The sequence below is a fragment of the Coffea arabica genome, chromosome 3e (assembly GCF_036785885.1).
Source record: "Coffea arabica cultivar ET-39 chromosome 3e, Coffea Arabica ET-39 HiFi, whole genome shotgun sequence".
NCBI classification, from domain to species: domain Eukaryota; kingdom Viridiplantae; phylum Streptophyta; class Magnoliopsida; order Gentianales; family Rubiaceae; genus Coffea; species Coffea arabica.
In genome coordinates, this window is record NC_092315.1 from 18,766,312 (window position 1) to 18,782,300 (window position 15,989).

Here is a 15,989-nt window from a genome sequence, read left to right on the forward strand (position 1 = left end):
AACTATAAATGTTGTTTGTTTTGTAGAATTTGCCTTTAATAAAATGCTATCGGTAGTAAAATCTTATTTTAAAAGCTCTACTAAAATCTTATATTTCGGAGAAATGTTAGAGAAATGTTATTTAAAAATCTGTAATTAGCAGAGGAATAATTTTTTTTTATTTTAAAACTTGCACGTGCCTAAAGTCATCAAATATGTGCTCTAAAAAAATCATATTTCTTTTATATTAAAAAAAAATTGGTAATTGTACGGTTATTATAATACATTTAAATGGTGGAAAAAGTACACATGCATAGTTCTTTCTATCTATTTCATATATCAATGTAAAAATAGAATGAAATTGTTAACATGTAAGGTGTTGACTATATTTTATGAAAAAAATAATAACTTTTTTTCCTTTTTTATGAAATAAATTTTTTTTATCAAATTCTAATTTTCCTTTGTTATTAATGAATCGTATTTATTTGTTGACACCGATGAATATTAGTTATAAGAATGTAATAGTTAATAGTCATTAATATCTGTTACAATTTTAACTGTAATTTTAGAAATTTCATAACGCAATGTTATTTTAAAAAATCATATAAGTTATTTTTATGAAGTGCATGTTATTTGTTTGGTAGTTGAAAAGGAAAAGAAAAAGAAATTTCACGGAAAGCTCACTGCAGTGACCTCGCATTCCCGGAATGCGAACACCCCATTTGTAGAAAAATCTACAAAAATCGCTCCAGTTGTAGAATGACTTTTTTTTTTCATCATAAACTAAGAATTCACCCCCAGAATGACCATGGCGTTTGTATGAAAAGATTGGGTGACATGAAATACTGCCAATCATAGTTATGTTTTCCTGAGTATGTAAAATTGGACTGACAGAAAAATTTTATGTAAATTATAGGTCTGATGTAAAATATGCATGTTTTCAAGTAAATGTTCTAAAGGTCAATCTTGCTTAGTTAATTTCTTCCGTACCAATGTTGAACAAGTCATGAAGTTTACTTGAATCAATGTATTACCATAAGAAAGGTAAATTTGTGTCGGTATATAAGAACGGTAATATACATATGATTGAACCCACGATAAGCACACCCAAGAGAGGGGTTGAGGCACTACAAAATTCTAACATTATTAGTGAACTAGATATACCTTAATTAGCATTATCAATTTAAACTTTTGCAAACAAGAACCCATTACCATAAATTACTTGCAAGAACTTCACTAGAAATGAAACAAAACAAGTAAAGATGAAAACATCATAAACAAAGACATTAGAAGGAATATGGTGTGGCAATGGCATGCAGAGGAAGTTTTCTGTGGATCGTGACACCAGGTGCTTCAGTCATATCCAAATCGTTTGGTTTGATTCCATCAGGTAATGTAAAGTTAAATTTGTTGACCAGTTTTGCCAATGCAAGTTCATTTACTGATATGGCAAAGTAGATACCCGGGCAAATTCTTCGTCCAGCACCAAACGGAATTAACTCAAAATTCAAACCACGAAAGTCTAAACTGGAATCCAAAAACCTCTCAGGTCGAAACTCCTCAGGGTTCTCCCATAACATGGGATCTCTTGCAATTGCCCAAGCATTCACAAATACTTGTGTGCTCTTTGGTATATCATACCCCATTACTTTGACGTCTCGAATTGATTCTCGAGGAACCAATAATGGAACTGGAGTATGAAGTCGTAGAGTTTCTTTAATCACTGCTTTTAAGTACTGCATTTTCTCCATATCATCTCGAGTTATTTCTGGTTTTCCTTGAGTCACTTCTCTTACCTCCGCCTGCAATTTCTGCAAGATTTCAGGATTCTTTAGAAGTTCTGACATTCCCCATTCCATAACTGAATGTGTTGTATCAGTTCCAGCACCAAAGACGTCCTAAATAATGGAATCAAAGAAAGTGTTGGATTAAAACATGTTTCGATTACACAATGACAATAAGCCATTATTTCTATTATGTACCAATCCAACCCTATTCAAAACCATGTAGTAAACAGTTGATGGGTTCAAACATATATATGAATATTTAAATAAGTTGAGCTCAGATTTGTCGAAGCTTGACTGACAAAACCAGTTAACGCTCCCGCTTACAACCTTCAAGACTCTTGAAGGTTATGAGTCGTACGACTACGGGTGTCAATTGGCCTTTATCAGTCGGGGTTTGATAAGGTTAAACTCAAGGGATAATTTCAGAAACCTCCCCTGACTTTTTTGAGAATTTCACTAGCTTTTCTTGAAGTTTGTAAAATTACACAAATCTTTTCCGAGGTTAAGGTTTTGATAACACAATTAGTCCAACTAGAAAAAGTAACATTACAAAAGTACTTTAAGGAGAGGGATGAAACTTTTATTTTATAAATACCCCTTATGCATGTATATAAGTTGTATTAGTAAAAGAATAAAAGTTAAAAATAATTAATACACACATTTCACCACTCAAAAAGTTCACATTTAATAAATTAAACAACACAAAAAAACAATAATAATGATCACAAGATTTAACAAAATAGACTAGTCATTTCTTTTGACTTGATGTTTGCTATGATTCTTATGATTTTCAATAGAAAAATTTTTCAAATTTTTCATTTCTTTTCCCTCCATTCTCCTTTATTAATATCTAATGATTAAATAATTAGAGCACTAATTAACTATTAATGACTAATTAATGAAAATAACAGTTTAAAATTTCTTTAATAATAAATGATGACTTGTATTTATAAAATAACATCAATTGATATACCTAATGCAGGAAGGAGGGAAAAGAAAGGCAAATTTGAAAATTTTTAATATTATAACAATTATTGCAAATATCATGTCGAAAGAGATGACTATTCTGTTTTGTTGAATCTTGTGATCATTAGTGTAGTTTTGTTCATTATTTGTATTGTCTAATTTATTAAATGTGAACTTTTTGAGTGGTGAAATATATGTATTAATTGTTTCTAACTTTTAATTGTTATTATTCTTTTACTAATACAACTTATACACATGCATAAGGGGTATTTATGGAATAAAAGCTTCATCTCTCTCCTTAAAGTACTTTTTGAATGTTATTTTTTCTAATTGGACTAATTTTGTTATCAAATCTTAACCTTAGGGGAGATTTGTGTAATTTTACAAACTTCAAAGGAGGCGAGTGAAATTGTCAAAAATCTCAAGAGAGGTTTCTGAAATTTTCCCTAACCTCAATGCACTTATATATTTATACGTTTCAGTGATCAAGACAGGTAAAAGATTTAGAATTTGGTGCAAGTTCGATTGTGATTTATGTGTGGTACAGTTGTCAGTTTCTTACATTATTTGATTTATACTAATGTAGCTTACATAAATATCACTCGTGTACACCAATTCAGTGATATAATTTTATACCAAGTTTAAAAAAATAAAAATAAAAGCACCGTACATAACCACACTAACATCAACCATACTTGCCTCAATCCCCAAGATTTTACTACCAATATAAATAGATGGAGAGTGAATTTTACCAGGATGATAGCTTTCATAGCATCTCGGTCAAGCGCAAAGCCGATGGTGTTTGCCCTTTTAATCTCAATCATGATATCCACAAAGTCTTGGCATCTTGCCTCAGAAGTATAGTCACTTTCAGCCTCACCTTTCCTCTTATTAATGTGCTCTTCTATCACGCCCTCAAGAAATCCATCGATCTGTTTAACCGCTTTCTCCACTTTAGAGTCCAAACCATTGAAGCGATTAACCCACGCAAGCCAAGGAATATAGTTTCCTACATCAAAACAACCTAGTAACTCAACAAATATCCTCAGATACTCCATACTTTTCCTTCCATTTTCTTCCTCACTATACTTCCTCCCCAAGGCAACCCTGCAGATTATATCGTTTGTGAGAGTTAAAAACATGTCACTTAAGTTTACAGGTGAGGAGGAACACGTTTGGCTGATCTTCTCGATCATGTGTGACGTCTCTTCTTCTCTGACATGTTGAGATGACTGAAGCCTTTTGTTACTCAAAAGATGAAGCACAGAAATACTTTTCACTTGTCTCCAATACTCACCATATGGCGAAAAAGCTATGTCCTTGCTTCCGTACAAAAGTCTATGTGCGATGCTCGATTTAGGCCTGTTTGCAAAGAATAAATCATGGGTTTTCATGATCTGGCAAGCTGCATCAGAGGAAGAGGCAACCAGCGCTGCCTTGCTTCCCAGACGAAGTAGCATGAGCGGACCATATTTTCTTGACAATAATTGGAGGGAGCGGTGTGGAAACAGGCCAAGTTGGTGAAGATTGCCAATAATTGGGAGCTTTGGTGGAGATGGTGGTAGCTTTTTCTGGGGTTTATAAGCAACAAAAAACCATTTGAGAAGGGATAGAAGGAATATAAGCAAGGAAAAATTTGAGAAGAATGAAAGATCAAGATTGATCAGAGCCATGTGCTATATGATCATGAATTTGACTAGTAATGGTGTTCTTTTCTTATACTGCGTTTTTAAGCTCTTTTGACCATAGAAATTCCAATAGATCGGGACCACAAAGTAAATGTGCATTTTGCAGCGGGGATGATTAAATCAATACATGATACAGGATAACCTAGTACAACTGCGACCGTTGAAGGTCCTAGGTTCATTCATTTTTTAGGCTGTGATATTTATATTTTTATTTTTACCAACTAATCTGTTTGTGCCAATAGTTTTTTTTTTTTTAAGTGGCAAACCCCGTAAATGGGGATGGGATATCAGCCCAACTTTTATTAAAAGAAATAAAAAATACATAGCGAGGGACCACACCTTACCTCCAGCCTATGAGACCGATTAGACAAAGCTACCATCCGTGTCTAACCCTACGAAAACTAGGACAACCCCACCTATCTAAAGTAACATCTCCTCTAACTATGCGGGGAAGGGCAAGGAAGGAATCATAAACTAATGACTCCCCAGATTCAGCCCCAACCTTAGAAAGTCTATCCGCAGGTTTATTCGCCTCTCGAAAGCAGTGTGAGATCTCTCTGTAGTGATGGCTATACTACGACAATTCTTGTAACTCCCGCTGCACCACCCATGGACACTTAGCTCTCCCCTAGATAATGTGGATAAGAACTAAGGAGTCAGACTCCAAATGTAAATTGGCCAGTCCCCGAGCTACTCCTAACCGCACCCCATGGAGTAAAACCTTCATTTCCGCTTGTAAACTAGTCATCTCCCCAAAATAACAAGAAAAAGCTAACAGGAGCCTCCCATCACTATCTCGGAACAGACCTCCCCCTCCACTCCTCCCAGGATAAACCCTTGAACAACCATCTGAGTTTAACTTCACCACTGCTTGGAAAGGACATCTCCATCTAACCGTCAACACATTTACAGACATTCTCAACCCAGCTACCGCATCCAGGAGAGCAGGCCACGACCTAGGTATACTAACCTCCTGAACTGAGCGCCAAAACTCTCGTGAAGCTCATTAACAATTCGACCACAAACTTGTGTCACAGTCGCCACCCTCCCTTCAAAGACAAATTTATTTCTCGTTTTCCATAAGTTCCAACAAATCAAGGCGGGCAGAATTCGAAACAAGAATCGAATATACGAAGTTCGACCAGATTTCAACCACCAATTAATCACCTTATGCCTTATCGTGAAAGCTACCCCAAACCCTCCAATCGTCACTTCAAAGAAACCCCAGACCTACCTAGCAAACTCACCCGTGCAAAAGATATGGTTAATAGTTTCTTGAGAAGAATGCCAACAACAAAAACAACGAGACGGGCCGAATACTCCAAATTTATGCAGTACATCCATAACCGGCAGCCGACCATTCATCAATCGTACCATAAAAAAGGAAATTTTCAAAGGTAAGACCCGATGCCATAAAAAGGAGAAGAGTCTAGAACTATTACTGTGGCGACCCCACTTCCCCCTAAGGCGAACCAAAGGGTTGGCGGGCCGTCTGCTCAGCTCTCGCCAGGACTCACGCAAGCATTCTAACCCAAATCCTTTCGAAGAGTATCCTAATCTATTACAAAACAATTCTCCCGAAATAAATCGATTTCTATCACCACATTAACTTCAAAGATAACAGCATACAACTTAGCCAATAGACGGCTCTTAAACACTTCACGCGTCGCTCGCAAGGATTAAAGACATACTATACCAATACAAACATACCTACCGAATATTAGAATTAGGGATTACACTTTTCCAGCTTCAAGTGACAGTCCAAAACGAAAGGTACAATGCTTAGCTTAGAAGTCATTACAAACCGAAAATTAAATTCAAGGTGTTCAAGTACATTCATTGGAAATATAAGCTGCTCAAATACTTTCAAACTTCCCATCCTGTAAGGAAAACAAATAAACGTGGGGTGAGCTAAAGCTCAGTGGTGCCCCAAAACATGCAGTCACGTAAATCAAACAGCAAGCAATAACTTAAACAAATTGAACAGTTAGGAAAGCGTATAACAGCACAAGGTAGGATACAGGGGCTCTCAGGAGCCATTTTCCTCGCTTGATCACCATTCAGCGTAGTTGACCCTCCGTCAACTCTCACTACTTATAGTCCATGTAGATCATCTTATTTTGATACCTAACCCGTCACCATTCATACCCCGGTCCCGGGCCCGCTCACCGACTAAGGACGTAGTACACTCGAGATATACCCGTCATGGTAGTTGGATACAGAAGTCGAGGGATTCACCCAACGACGCAACTACATTTAGATTTGTGGTAGTTAGATTCATGCGTCGAGGGATTCACCCAACGACGTAACTACGTTTAGAATCAAGGATTCAGGAGAAAAATGTTTTTGCACAAGTCACCACTCGAACGGCTAGTGCGATAAAGTACACACAGCTCACTTCGATGGATCAAAAACCAGTTTTGCAAATTATCACATATCAAGTCAAGAAAGTACTTTAAACAGGTAAGCGTAGAACAGGCAGGGACACTCACCAAGAGTGAAGTTCAGATATCAAGTTGGGAATCGAATTCCGCGTCCTCGCAAAACCCTAAAAACCAAAATTTGAAACTATGAGTTTTTACTCAGTTTTTAAGCTTATAGATATTGAGGTATATCTAATATACTACTAGTTCACTTTCCCTTAGAAAAATCAAGAATTTCCATAGGTTGAATCTTGACGAAAGTAGAAGAATTGTTTCCTTTAGTTTTCCTTGGAATACTTTTCTTATAAAAGGTAACTAGTATTATTTTCTTGAAATAAATCAACAAATCTCTTAATATCCACGTTAGGAAGTTACTTTGAACATTTCTTTAAAGCTATGGTTTTTGCAAAAATTATTACTAAAACTATTTTACCTAAAAATAAGGTTTCTTGCCGAGCAAGTTCCTATGCTTTTAACTAAAATTATTAAAACTCGTATTTTGGCACTTTTCCTATAGTTAACTAGCCAAGGACAATTCTTAGAGAAAAGAAAAGGAGTAAAACAAGGCTAGAGTTTTAGAAACTAGGAAAATCATTTTCCAAAGGTAATAAGGCTAGTTTGAGCTAAAGGAAATTATCGGTTTGGAAAGTTTTAGGCGAAACACTAAATATTGAGTTTATAGTCTAATACTAGCTGGAAAATATTTTTTTTTTTGATTAATTTGATCACAGTTGCTCGAGTTCGCATGGTCGATACAATTTCCACAACTCCGATCCCGTTTCGAAATCACATTATGGATCAAAATATGGCAAAAATCACATAGCAAATTACTAGGGTTTCGTCAATCATTAGCCCTAGATTTCAACAAATACATTTCTGATAAAAATAAAATGAATGACCAAGGCTTCATCAATCATTAGCACTTGGTTTCAGCAAGCCCATCATAAGCAAATAAAAATAAAAGTAAAGCCTCCAAGACATTCCAGCAATTAACTTTCATCACCCTGTAGTACTTATAAAATCATTCAAATGGCCAAGAGCTTCATCAATCATTAGCCCTTGACAACATCAATTACTTCCAACCACAATTCAATCAAGAATTTAAACCACAAGTAAGCTATAAGTTCAATCCAAATCAAAATTTAGTTTCACGAAGAAAACAGGACATTCATACCAAAACAGTCTACTTCAAAGATTCCCAGACAGCAGTACACATGGAGGAAAAATAGGAAATTTCTACAGGACAAAGGCCTATGACTCTAGTTTCAAATGCCACTGACGGCACCTTAATCGGATTTTCCTACACCAAGATATAAGCATTTTGTTGAGACTGGACAGTGAAAATCGAAAATCTGGAAACTCATTTTTCAATTGTGAAAAACTCCTTTTTCTCTTTTAAAACCATAAAACTTTTATTCAAACCATCCATACATCTAAGTATGACATTCATACCAGCATCTACCAAGGCAAATAATGCTTAATTCCAGTAAATGGTTCAGCCAAGAAATCATATACATACTAATCTGTCATCAGCTATGTATAACAGTCATCAATTGACAATTTCAACGTACGATTACTTCCTTAATTTCCCTTTTTATTAACACTAAATTGACATGCCGAGAATGGTTATTAAGCTATAGAGTATCTTTAGCAGTGTTATATAAAGTTTACGGTCAAGGAAGTCAAAGGCAAAGTTGGTCCAGGTTCTAATCCTCTCCCTCGGCCATGTTTTCAACTCTAACAAAAAAACCAGTTTTTAAAACACAACTTTTCTCCCATAATCCCTTCATTTTAAGTACAAGTCTTTCATGCATGAAGAAATCAAGGCATTATACAATATTTTACAGTTTAGTTCAGAATTTTAGAACCAAAATTCGCAAAAGAAAACTGAAAAATTCTTTTATTCTTCACTCGACTACACTGGAAAAATTCCAGCAGCTTAGTCCATCTTTAAACCGAATTTTCCCCGGCTGAAACACAAAATTATGTACCCAAAACTAACATGCAAGACTAATAAATGAAGTCACTATCAACTCCAGTTCAAAACAGGGTCGGTCACCAACAAAATGTACCCAAAATTCCAGAATTTGTTCAACTAGTTATGGATGACATGCATGCAGCAGCTTTTTGGTTTCATTCAAATCTCTGGTTTACACACAGCTAATTAATCCCATGCAGGGCTTAATCATCCAGTATTTAGTTAGCTAAACACACAACCAAGTGAGGATCAAACGCTTTCCAGTAGATTTCATACTAAAATACCATACAATTCTCAAAACAGCTCCATCGGCTAAGCTGGAAAAATTGGTTCAGCAGTCCAACAATTTTCAAATAAAAATTTCCAGCCAAACAACCGAATTTCTGGCCATACAATTCACATGTAACACCAAATAACGGCTATCTATCTGATTGAATCCAAGACCAAGTTCAAATATCATCCAAATCACCATTTAACCAGAAATTCATCCCAATTCTCTTGATTGACATGCATGCAACCAGTTTTTTTTTTTATTCCTTCAATTTTCTTGCTTAATCCAAGTTAATTAGCTTCATACAAAGCTTGATCATCCAGACTCTGGTTAGTTAAACACACATATAACTCAGATCATCAAAACTTGGTCAACCAAAGCTGCAAATTTCCAGCTTAAGCTCTCGGCAACCATAGTTCCTTCAACATCAGATTTTTTTTTTGTGACTTAAACTATCATCTAGCTGCACCACCTTCACATGCATGCCTCTAATCAGCTTCATCAACCCATAATCAACCAATTTAAGTCCAGAAAATTACCTCAGCTTAAGACTTAGCTCACCCGACAATCAGCTGCAACATTTTCTTCCTCTCGGCTATCCAGAAATTGCAGCCCGTCCACTCCTCCTCTCTCTTGTCCAAGCTTGCGACTGGGATGGTGAATGTTTAGCCCTCAGTCCTCTTCACTAACTCACGGTTGGAATGGATATAGAATAGCAGGTTTCACTTTTTTTCTCTCTCTAGCTCACGAACAGAAAAACAAAGCAAAGTGTTCGGCTCTCCCTCACTTTCACTCTTGGCTTGCAGAGTGCAGCTCTCTCTCTCTCTTGGTCGATGATACCAAGGCAGAAGGTGAAGTGAAATGGAATGATGTTGTGGAATGTTGAGGCTGGAAACTTGATTGCAGCTGGTAGAAATGGAAGTGCAGAATGGTGAAGCTCGCTCACGGTTTCTCTCTGTCTTCCTTCAACTCACGGACGGACCCAGAAAATTTTTTTGCAGCTTGCGGATCCTTTTCTTCCCTCTCGGACGCACGGTTGCCGCTCACTCTCACATTCTCTGTCGATGATCACGAGGCAGAGGCTGGAGAGGGAGTGTTTGGTTGCGGACTGGGGTGGGTTGGTGCAGAGAGGAAATGGAAATGGTGGTTTGTGATATAGAGGGATGGTGCCGTGGTTTTGGAGAAGGAAGAAAGAATGGTTTACGGTTTTGGTGCAGAGGTTGCGTGTGTACGAATCGGTTGCGTATCGAATCGGAGAAAATGTGATTGGCCGATAGTTGCGGTGATTAAAATTGTTGTCAGAGGTTTCGTTTGGTTTGCATGGAAATGTAAGGGCATTTTAATCTTTTCACTTTGCTCCCTAACCTCAACTTAATTTCTCAAATCCAACTTAATTCTAAAAATTATCCCCAAGTGTGATTTGAACGCCTAATTATACCCTAATATACCTAAACCATCTTTATCGAATAATTCTCGATTAAACTTTAATATTAAGGTTCCTAGTAATTCCTATATTATTTAGCGATTAAATTAGTTATTAGAATTTCCAATTATTATTTCTCAAGAAGTGGAGTTAGTCTAACTCGAAATTTATCGATTTAGTAATATAAAGTCAAGTGAAATAATAATTAAATCCAAGGTTGTCAATTTGCACATAAAAAGTTATTTTTACGCACTTATTGTGAAAACAAAGAAGGATAAGACTATAATTATCGAAATTTTCAAACCTTAAGTATGTTTAGTATATTAGTATCATATTTATCTAAAATTCATTGGTTTTCATCTTAACGCGGAAATTCCTATTAACATTTAACATTATTAACGATTAAAACTAGTTATCGGAAATCAAAGAATTTATTTTAAAGTAATAGAATTAATCCAACTCAAGAAATATTAATTTAGTATGGCAAACCGAATAATTCAATATTGGCACAATTATATTATTTATTACCTAGAAATTATCTTTATACTTTTATTGCAAAACAATTAATTACAATACTAGAATTCAAAGAAATTAATTATTAGATCAATGAAATAGTTTACCATAGAAATATGAAGTTAATGTAACAAAACTAAGAAGTTTAGTAGTTTAGCACAATTCTTTTATTTTGCACCTAACGTTCATTTCTACGTACTCATTTAAAAACAATTGGACTTAGTGCTAAAATTTATTAAAGAATTAAAATGTAAATAAAATATGCACTAATATTTATATGTCTATTTTCAGGGTTCTCACAATTACCACCCTGCCGCACCACCTGATATGCCGAGGCTATAAAAAACTCACCCAAGCTAGTTGGATACCAAATCATTTTGTCCACCTGATCCGAAAAAGGTGGAGCCGCCTCCAAGACCCTCTGCACCCAACTCGTAGGCAACACATCATATAACCTCTGCCAATCCCAACAACCTTGTACCACGAAATCCGCAACTGACTGTTCCTGAAAAGTTTCCACCTCTTGACATAGCGGCCCTGATCCTAACCAATTGTCATGCAAAAAACTTGAATTTTCACTACCCAATATCCATCGTATATTCCTCTCTGCCACCACCTGAACATCAATTATCCTTCTCCAAGTGGCAGATTGCCCTGGGCACACCTCGGAATAACACGGATGCAAATTGGAATTATACTTCAAGTGCATGAATTCTGCCCATAATGATTGTTGCAGCCTGAACCTCCACCACAACTTCAGAGAAAAAGCAGCAAAAACATGGTGCAACGACCGCAGACCCATACCTCCCTCCTTATAAGGCTTACACAACTGGTCCCATTTGATCCAGTGAACACGTGGCCCAAAATCTGAAGCACCCCATAAAAAGTCAGCAAAAATATTCTCCAAGAACCTGAGAATCCCCTTGGGAGGATTGGAAGCCGCAAGAATATGGATAGACATCGAAAACAGCACACTCCGTATCAAGACCAATTTGCCGCCATACGATAAGAATTTTTCTTTCCACGAGAGCACTCTATTAACCACTGAAGTACATATAGCCGAAAAGTAACTCTTTTTCCGTCTCCCAGAGTATAATGGGCACCCAAGATACTTTACTGGAAAGGATTGTGCATGAAAACCAGTGGTTTGTGCAATAATACGCCTTCGCACCCCCCAAGATATTAGCATGAGCCAAAAAATAGCTCTTACTATGATTGACCTTCTATCCCGAGATCATCTCATAATCCTCTAGCGCCTTTATAATCAGCTGTAACGACTTCTTCATCCCACTAGAAAAAATAATAACATCATTTGCATAAGCTAAATGGGTAACAACCGGGCACCCTAATGGAACCTTAAATGGCACAAAACCCCATTGCCCAATCAAGGAGTTTAATAGTCGAGACAAGACTTCAGCACCTATGACAAAGAGAGATGGCAATAGCGGATCCCCTTGGCGAATACCCTGACCAGATTTAAAAAAACCTTGGGGCACACCATTAATAATAACTAAGAACCAAACATTCGAAATCAACCTCCAAACCATATCTATCCAAACCTCACTAAACCCGAACCTTCTAAGCACTTGCAATAGGAAAAGCGAGGACACCCTATCGTACGCTTTGGCCATGTCTAGCTTTAAGACAATATTACCCCATCGACTAGACTTCCCTATACCTGACACTATTTCCTGAGCTAACAGAAAATTGTCAAAAATCGGCCTACCTTTAACAAAACCACTCTGTTGAGGTGAGATAATACAAGGCATCACCTTAGCCAATCTGACAGCCAGAACTTTAGACAGAACCTTATTAATAAAATTATACAAACTTATCGGCCGAAATTGACTAAAGTCTTGAGGAGCACTTACTTTCGGGATAAGCACAACCAGTGTCACAGTAATGCTCTTCGGCACCTCAGCTCCATAGAAAAAACTGCCCACCGCCTCATAGACATCATGGGCCACCACGTCCCAAGCAAAGGAAAAGAATTTCCCTGTAAAATCATCCGGCCCAGGGGCACTCTCACCATTCATCGCAAACACAACCTCTCGAACTTCCTCCAAGGAAGGAGCACGCACCAGGTCCTCATTTTGATCATGAGATATTACTTTAGGAATTATACCCAATGTATCCCATGACCCCAAGCAAGGCTCAGCTGTAAACAAACTCTCAAAGAAGTGAACCGCCTCTATTGCAATCTGACTCTCCTCTGTTAACCAAACCCCATTGGCATCCTTACTATTGACTTGGCTCTCCTCTTTGCAACTATAGAGTGGAAATACTTTGTGTTTCTATCCCCATCCTGCAGCCATTTCGCTTTTGCCTTTTGCTTCCAAAATTCCTCCTCCACAAACAAAGCATTCCTAAGTACCGCTCGAGCTTCTTGTAGTGCTAACAACTTCGGCTTAGAGGGATTATCATCAAAGTGAGCCTCTGCCATTGACGCTCGCTCTTCAGCAACGCGCACTGCGTCAAAAATATTTCCAAACTGCTCACGTGACCAACTTTGGAGATGTTTTTTAACTTGACGCAATTTACTAGCCAATCGCTGCAACGGCGGTCCTGAAAATGACCCTTCCCACCCTCTTCGAATCACCTCCAGTAACTCTGGCTTAGACGTCCAAAAATTCAGAAACCAGAACGCTCTTGGCTTATTGTCAAGCCTAGTTATGGCCGATAGCAGCAGGGGAGCATGATCTGAGGGATCTCTCCCTAAATGTTGCACCTGAAAGTTAAAAGGTAAGGCAGCGGCCACCTGGTTAAAGAGCATTCGATCCAGTCGCTTCCAAATATGAGCTCTCCCTCCTCTATTATTACACCATGTAAATCTGGATCCTGAGAAGCCAGCATCTTGTACACCTGCCCTAGCCATAAACGAAATAAAATCCAACCCCTCCTCCAGTCGAAACGATAAACCACCTCTCTTTTCCTCCTCACTAACAATCATATTAAAATCCCTTACTAGAAACCACGGAAGAGCCATAGGGTTATCCACTAACAACACCGCCCAAAGCAAAACTCTTTCTTGCCCAGTACACTTTGCATGTACAAATGAGAAGACCATCGGCTCAGAGAGCAACTGGGAGTGTATTTTAATCGACAAATGTTGACTAGATTCCCCAATATGCTCACAGACAAGTGACTTTTGAAAAAACACCGACAGGGACCCCTCGCTATTAACAATACAACCATCCATATTCAACTTTACCCGAAATAACTGGACATCCCCTGAAGATAATTTAGGTTCACAAATTGCAACTAGTGGAATAGTGAAATCCGCAATAAGTCTTTTTAACCGATGAAAATTTGGGGCACGCGAGATGCCCCGAATATTCCAAAAAAGAAAATTAATCATCGGACAATATTGCATAAGAGTTTGAAGATAGTTTTGTCTTAGAGCGCAGAGATCGATCACTAGGAGTTGGAGCGCGCGTACCTTTGTGTTTAAGCTTCGTGATCGCTTTAACCCCCTCTTCTGTCCGAACCTTGCCCTGAACTTGTTGAACTATCGGGTCTAGGTTAAATATATCAATGAACAGCGAACTAGCCCCCCGTTGCACACCTCCAACTTCACCACGCGGCGACAAATACCCAGCTACTTGCTCTGCACTATGAACCCCTCCCTCCTCCACCTCTGAGCCAAACGCCATCTCCATGAGAGCCTCCTCCGACCCACCAGTCTCCTCCCCACCCTGATCAACCCCAAAAGTTGCAGCAGTCCCAGAAGAAACCGGCAAACCGGAAGCTGTCAACTCCCCCAACTTGTCCGTAGGCATGCACGGAACAGCTGCTACATTCCCCGACACCAGCGCCTTGTGTGCTATACCAATTTGGTTGTCCACCTTCTCTGCAGTCCTAATGGGAGAAGCTATGGCTTGTGCACTAGGAGACTGCCCAGGCGAAGCCGCAGCCGAAACACCCTCTGCCATACCCGCTGCTGTAGCTTGACTCAGCACCAGCGCTGCGCCTAAATCACCAATTGCACTAGCAGCCACTGCCGACGCCGGAACAACCTGAGTGGAAGCCGCGGGTAAGGCATCCCCCGCCACTACCGCGCCACTGGGATTCACGCCAGCTCTCAATTTGCCGCCCTCCTGTTCTCCAACTCCAGCCTGCTTGGGACGATACGCCACAACAGTCTCCTGTCTCTTTAGGCCTCCATGCGGCAGTGCCGCTCTCAGTTCTGGGTTCTTAACATGGCACCCATCCATCGCATGGCCTTGGCGGAAACAGAAGGAGCAATATGATGGCATGTTCTCAGGCTCTAACACTTGCCAAAAGCCATTCGCCTCATCCATCCCAACACCAACCCATACCCGTTTCGGAAGAGGCTTGAACAAATCAACCTTCGCACAAACACGGGGGGCCATACTGGGGCATGCTAATGAGCTGGTTGCAGCATCCATGAAGAGTGGTCTTTCCAAGCAAGTCACCATGTGAAATAGGCACTCCTTCTTGAAAAAATGAACCGGCAGTTTCGGTAGTGAAAACCATACTGGAACTATTGAAGGTTCTTTATCGACATGGAAGGATGAAGCCCATTTAAACACACGCATTGGGCATCCAAATACATACCATACGTTCCTGCCCCAAAGCCGACGAAAATCTTTCTCACTAGCAAGACGAATAAGCACATGTCGATGATCTAAGAGACCGACCGAAAACTCATCTTTCAAGTCCAAAGCCTTGAAAAACCTGCGAATATCCTCCATGGGAGGACGGCCTTTTGAGAACTTGCCAACCAAAGAAAGCTGAAAAGAGGCTGCAAATTTTGATACGTCCAGCGGAGAGAAGACCACCGCTGGTTCCCCTCTTCTTGTTGTCTTGTCTGTCTGCAACTCCAGCGTTGGTCCATCCTTTGAAGAGAAAAGCGAAGAGAACGACTTATGTTGAAACGAAGGCCGCGACATAGAGATTGGATGCCCTCCATCCTGCGGATGAAGGGCAGCTGAAGTTGC

At 38.8% G+C, this 15,989-nt stretch overlaps 1 protein-coding gene and 1 long non-coding RNA gene across 3 annotated transcripts; both read right to left on the reverse strand.

Moving 5' to 3' along the window:
- Positions 1-1,140: 1,140 nt before the first annotated feature.
- LOC113736606 (norfluorocurarine oxidase-like) lies at positions 1,141-4,445 on the reverse strand. Of its 2 annotated transcripts, none has more exons than XM_027263664.2 (2): positions 3,485-4,445; positions 1,141-1,790 (listed from the first exon to the last, which is right to left on the reverse strand). In XM_027263664.2, the coding sequence occupies exons 1-2, from the start codon at positions 4,403-4,405 to the stop codon at positions 1,266-1,268; spliced, it is 1,446 nt and encodes a 481-aa protein (XP_027119465.1). In that variant the 5' UTR covers positions 4,406-4,445; the 3' UTR covers positions 1,141-1,265. The 2 variants fall into 2 exon arrangements, with proteins under 2 accessions (XP_027119465.1, XP_027119464.1); XM_027263663.2 differs by having other exon boundaries at positions 1,141-1,877; positions 3,485-4,442.
- Positions 4,446-5,808: 1,363 nt separating this feature from the next.
- On the reverse strand, positions 5,809-10,292 carry LOC113736285 (uncharacterized). The gene is made up of 3 exons (XR_003459673.2): positions 9,632-10,292; positions 6,913-6,968; positions 5,809-6,300 (listed from the first exon to the last, which is right to left on the reverse strand). It is a non-coding gene; the product is annotated as an uncharacterized lncRNA (long non-coding RNA).
- Positions 10,293-15,989: the final 5,697 nt, after the last annotated feature.

Coding starts and splice junctions, on each gene's coding strand:
- LOC113736606 (XM_027263663.2), bottom strand. CDS start 4,405: ATGGCTCTGATCAATCTTGATCTTTCATTCTTCTCAAATTTTTCCTTG. Junction 1,878..3,484: donor CTATGAAAGCTATCATCCTG/GTAAAATTCACT, acceptor TCCATTATTTAG/GACGTCTTTGGTGCTGGAAC.